The sequence below is a fragment of the Panthera tigris genome, chromosome E1, assembly GCF_018350195.1.
Source record: "Panthera tigris isolate Pti1 chromosome E1, P.tigris_Pti1_mat1.1, whole genome shotgun sequence".
Taxonomy (NCBI): Eukaryota; Metazoa; Chordata; class Mammalia; order Carnivora; family Felidae; genus Panthera; species Panthera tigris.
Window position 1 is genome coordinate 2,499,602 of NC_056673.1, and position 4,541 is coordinate 2,504,142.

The 4,541-nt window shown below is 58.8% G+C and overlaps 1 protein-coding gene across 4 annotated transcripts; it reads left to right on the forward strand.

Annotated features, from left to right (window-relative positions):
• The first annotated feature begins 242 nt into the window (after positions 1-242).
• SHBG (sex hormone binding globulin) lies at positions 243-4,161 on the forward strand. 4 transcript variants are annotated; one of them, XM_007091612.3, is made up of 9 exons: positions 243-362; positions 617-732; positions 938-1,029; positions 1,194-1,383; positions 1,677-1,838; positions 2,078-2,240; positions 2,374-2,510; positions 3,454-3,661; positions 3,911-4,161. In XM_007091612.3, exons 2-9 carry the CDS (start codon positions 652-654, stop codon positions 4,057-4,059), a joined length of 1,182 nt encoding a protein of 393 aa, XP_007091674.2. In that variant the 5' UTR covers positions 243-362; positions 617-651; the 3' UTR covers positions 4,060-4,161. The 4 variants fall into 4 exon arrangements, with proteins under 4 accessions (XP_007091674.2, XP_042822372.1, XP_015397335.2 ...); XM_042966438.1 differs by lacking the exons at positions 243-362; positions 3,911-4,161 and having other exon boundaries at positions 467-732; positions 2,374-2,505; positions 3,454-3,655; XM_015541849.2 differs by lacking the exons at positions 243-362; positions 617-732 and having other exon boundaries at positions 949-1,036; positions 3,911-4,159.
• The last annotated feature ends 380 nt before the right edge of the window (positions 4,162-4,541 follow it).

A 4,541-nucleotide genomic window follows, 5' to 3' on the forward strand; every position in this document is an offset into this window, starting at 1 on the left:
GACTTGTGCAGAGGCACCCAGCTAGATATTTGGTATTCCACATTTCAGCTGTATTTCTTTCTGTCTTTCTTTCTTTCTTTTTTAAAATTTATTTGTGATGTTTATTTATTTTTGAGGCAGGGGAGGAGCAGAGAGAGAGGGAGACAAAGGATCCCAAACAGCCCGTGGCTGACAGCAGAGAGCCCCAGGTTGGGGCTGGAACTCACCAATGGTGAGATCAGGACCTGAGCCGAAGCCGGAGGCTTAACCCACCGAGCCACCCACCCAGGCGCCCCTCCGCTGTTGTTCTGATGGAGGATGCTGCTTGGGGTGCAGGGCAGGACTGTGTCTGGACCTCGGGCCTGGGGAGGCGGCCTCCTCAGGTGGGCAAAAGACTTCGAGGGCCCAGGTCAGGCTCTAGAGGAGGAGAGGGGAAAATGGGGTATCTGTCCTGGCTCCTACACTTTCCCAGCAGGGGGAGCATAAGTGGACGAGCCCTGTCCCTCCCCCGATTTGTCCGCAGAGGGGGCGGAGGGTGAGTGCCCAGTCTCCTGCCCCCCTTCTTTCCACCCCGCCCCTGCCCAGGGACAACCTTTAACCCAACACCAACTGCGTGTCCCCAACACATTCTCCCCAGGGTGATCTGAGCCACAGAGAGGACCGCGGCCGATTATGGAGAGCAGAGGCCCACTGGCCGCATCGCCGGGGCTGCTGCTGCTGTTGCTGCTGCCGCTGCCACCTCACGGCCACCAGGTACGGGCCCTGAGACAGTCTCTCTACCCAGGTGCAGGATTAGGACAAGGTGCTCAGCCCGTGTGTGCGTAGAAATGAGCTACCCTTCGGCTCTGCCCTCTTCCTCTCCTCTTCGTGCGGTAGCCTGTGTCTCTCCTGCTGTCGTCGCTGGGTCGCTGGGTCTCTGGCGTGTCTTCCTACCTTGTTTATTTTCTCTCTCTGATAGAGGATCCAGGACCCTCCTGCTGTGCACCTCAGCAGTGGTTCAGGACAAGAGCCTATCACCATCATGACCTTTGACTTCACCAAGATCAGGAAGTATGAGGTTGACATAGCCCCTTGACCTGGTCCCCTGACCCTACCTTCTGTGCCTCGGATCTTCTCTTCCCTGCTTCCCTCTCCGCCGCTTCACCATTCCTGACCCCGCTTTTGTCCCCACAGGCCATGCCCCACGCACCATCTTTCCTTCTATGTCCTTCCAGAACCTCTTCCTCCTTTGAGCTTCGAACCTGGGATCCAGAGGGAGTGATTTTTTATGGCGATACCAAGCCCCAGGAGGACTGGTTTGTGCTGGGGCTTCGAGATGGCAGGCCCGAGATCCAAATGCACAACCACTTGGCCCAGCTTACGGTGGGCGCCGGGCCCCGGCTGGACGATGGGAAGTGGCACCAGGTGAGCCAGGTCCGGGCCCGCGCTGGCCTGCGGAAGGGGAACAGAACCGGGTCTCCGGGCAACCCCTTACCACCGTCGTCTTATTTGACCCGCAACAAAACCGCCATGGAGTTGTGATTCTTGTCTCCGTTTTTTGAGAGGGGGATTTGAGGCTCGGGTCCCGAGTGAGCCCAGGATGCTAGCTGCCTCCACAAGTCCACGTTCTTTCTGCTATACTTGGCTGCCTCTGCAGAAGGCGGTGGAGGCAGGCCCCAGGGGCCTCTGATTCAGCTTTGCTTTGCCCCGTCCGGCAGGTGGAAGTGAAGGTCCTCGGGGATTCACTGCTGCTGAGTGTGGATGGGGAGGAGGTGCTGTGCCTGAGACAGGTCTCTGGGCCTCTGGGCAGCAAAGTCCAGCCTGTCGTGAGGATTGCACTGGGGGGACTGTTGTTCCCTGTCTCCAGTCTCCGTTTGCCGGTAACCGACAGCACGAGGGTGGGAACCCACCCCAGGTGGTAAAGTGCTGCTGCCCCGGGGGACCACGGGGGTCTAAGTCCACACTCTTAAAGGAGAGGGGACAGCCTGATAGCTGCGTGGGAGAGGCCAAAGGCTTGTGTCTCAGAGGAGAATAAACTGAGCGTGGAGAGGCTGGGACAGGGGTTCACGTGTCTTGATTGCCACATCCCCACATCTTCCCTTCCCTGCGCCGGCTCCAGCTGGTCCCCACCCTGGATGGCTGTCTGCGCCGGGAAAATTGGCTGGACCAACAGGCCCAGACCTCGGTGTCTGCCCTTACCAGCAGCCTCAGAAGCTGCGCTGCAGAGTCCCAGCCTGGCACATTCTTCCCTCCGGGGACTCGAGCAGAATTCAGTCTCCAAGGTAAAGGCGGTTTTTCCCTCCATGGCCGGCCCTGTGTCTGCCTTCCCCTGTCTCCCTCCACCACTAGTTTGCCTCCTTCCTTGAGTCCCCAGCCTCGAGTCCTCAGAAAGGGTCACTTCTCCCCCCACCCCAGACATCCCCCAGCCTCATGCAGAGCCCTGGGCCTTCTCTCTGGACCTGGGACTCCAGCTGGCAGCAGGTTCTGGCCACCTCCTTGCCCTTGGGACCCCAGAAAACCGTCCTTGGCTCAGCCTCCAGCTCCAAGGTCAAGTAAGAGGGGGTGTTGCCTGTATTCAGTGGAGCCTGGGAGTGGCAGGGGGAAAGGGGGACCCCAAACTGTCAATATTAGGAAAGCTTAAGGTGGAGGGTAGGGACATATCTTGACACGGACCAGGGGCGCCTGGGTGGCTCGGTCGGTTGAGCGTCCGGCTTCAGCTCAGGTCATGATCTCACGGTCCGTGAGTTCAAGCCCCAAGTCGGGCTCTGTGCTGACAGCTCGGAGCCCGGAGCCTGCTTCAGATTCTGGGTCTCCCTCTCTCTCGGCTCCTCCCTTGCTCATGCTCTGTCTTCTGTCTCTCTCAAAAATAAATAAACATTAAAAAAAAAAAGAAAAAAAAAACTGCCGACAGCAAGCAAATGCATTTATTTATTTATATTTGTTATTTATTTATTTTTTTTTTAAGATTTATTATTTATTTTAGAAAGAGAGAGCATGTGCATGTGCTAGCGGGGGAGAGGAGCCAAGAGGGGGAGAGAGAGAATCCCGAGCAGGCTCCATGCTCAGTGAGGAACCCACCGCGGGGCTCGATCCCATGATCCTGGGATCGTGACCTGAGCCAAAAGCAAGAGTCGGATGCTCAATGGATTCAGCCTCCCCAGGCGCCCCGAGATTTTATTTTTAAGTAATCTCTACACCCAACGTGGGGCTTGAACTTATAGCCCCAAGATCAAGAGTCACATGCTCTACCGAGTGAACCAGCCAGGTGCCCCTACAAATGGCTTTTATCTGGATCGTATTTACTTGGGATCGGTGTGGTCTTATGGAACATCAAGCCAGGAAGATTGGGGCAGCACGTAGGGGGCGGAAATGGTTGGTAGACAGAAGGTACCGCTCAGAGGCCCGACAGAGGCAGCAAGGGGTGTGGGGCCACAGGGGTCCAGGCGGTTTGTTCTTTCCTCCCCCGGTCACGTCCCTGTTCCACACACTCCGCAGAAAGTGGTGCTGTCCTCTGCGTCGGGCCCACAGCTGGATCTGCCTCTGGTCTTGGGACCCCCTCTTCAGCTGAAGCTGGGCGAGTCTGGGGCAGTCTTGAGCCAGAGGCCTAAGAAGGAGATCCTTGCCCTGCCTCTCTTGGATCCTGCCTCCCTCCTCAACCTCTGGGTCCAGCCACAGGGGCGCCTCTTCCTGGGGGCTCTGCCAGGTAAGAGCGATGTCCACGCTCCTCAGCACGCCGTTGGAATCAGCTAGAGAGAGAGGAGAAGACAGGCAAGGCCATGTTTTTAGGGAAAGGAAACTTCTGGGAGCCTAGAAGAAAAGGCCACAAGAAGAGAGGGGATAAAGGACCAGTGAGAGGAAGTGCTTTAGAAAATTTAGGTCAGAGAGCTGGGGTGGGGAGGAGCTTTGTGGGTCCAAGCTGCCCTCATGACCCCTCTGTGTCCCCTCCCTCTAGGAGAGGCTTCTTCGGCCTCCTTTTGCTTGGATGGCCTTTGGGCACAAGGCCAGAAGTTGGACATGGACCGGGCCCTGAGCAGAAGTCAGAACATCTGGACTCACAGCTGTCCCCAGAGCCTAGGCAATGACACAGACGGCACCCATTAAACCCCCACCTAAGAATCCCCTCAAATGTCACTCGTTCATTTACTCGACACATCTTTACGGGGTATCTGCAACGTACCAGGCACTGCGCTGAGCGATGGGCTGTGCTGATGAGTAACCCCCCCCACCCCCCCCCCCCCCCACCCCCCCGCCCCCCCACCCCCCCCCCCCCCCCACCCCCACCCCCACCCCACCCCCCCCCCCACCCCCCCCGCCCCACCCCCACCCCGCCCCCCCACCCCACCCCGCCCCCCCACCCCACCCCGCCCCCCCACCCCACCCTGCCCCCACCCCCCCCGCCCCCCCACCCTGCCCCCACCCCCCCCCCCCCCGCCCCCCCCCCGCCCCCCCCCACCTCCCCCCCCCTTGGTTCCTGCCCTCTGGCTGCTCAAGGTCCCCTGGGGGAGGCAGACATCCATCAAAGACTAACAAGTAAGTGGATAATCGGAAACTGATAAGCGCCGTAGAGGGAATTGTAAAAGCTT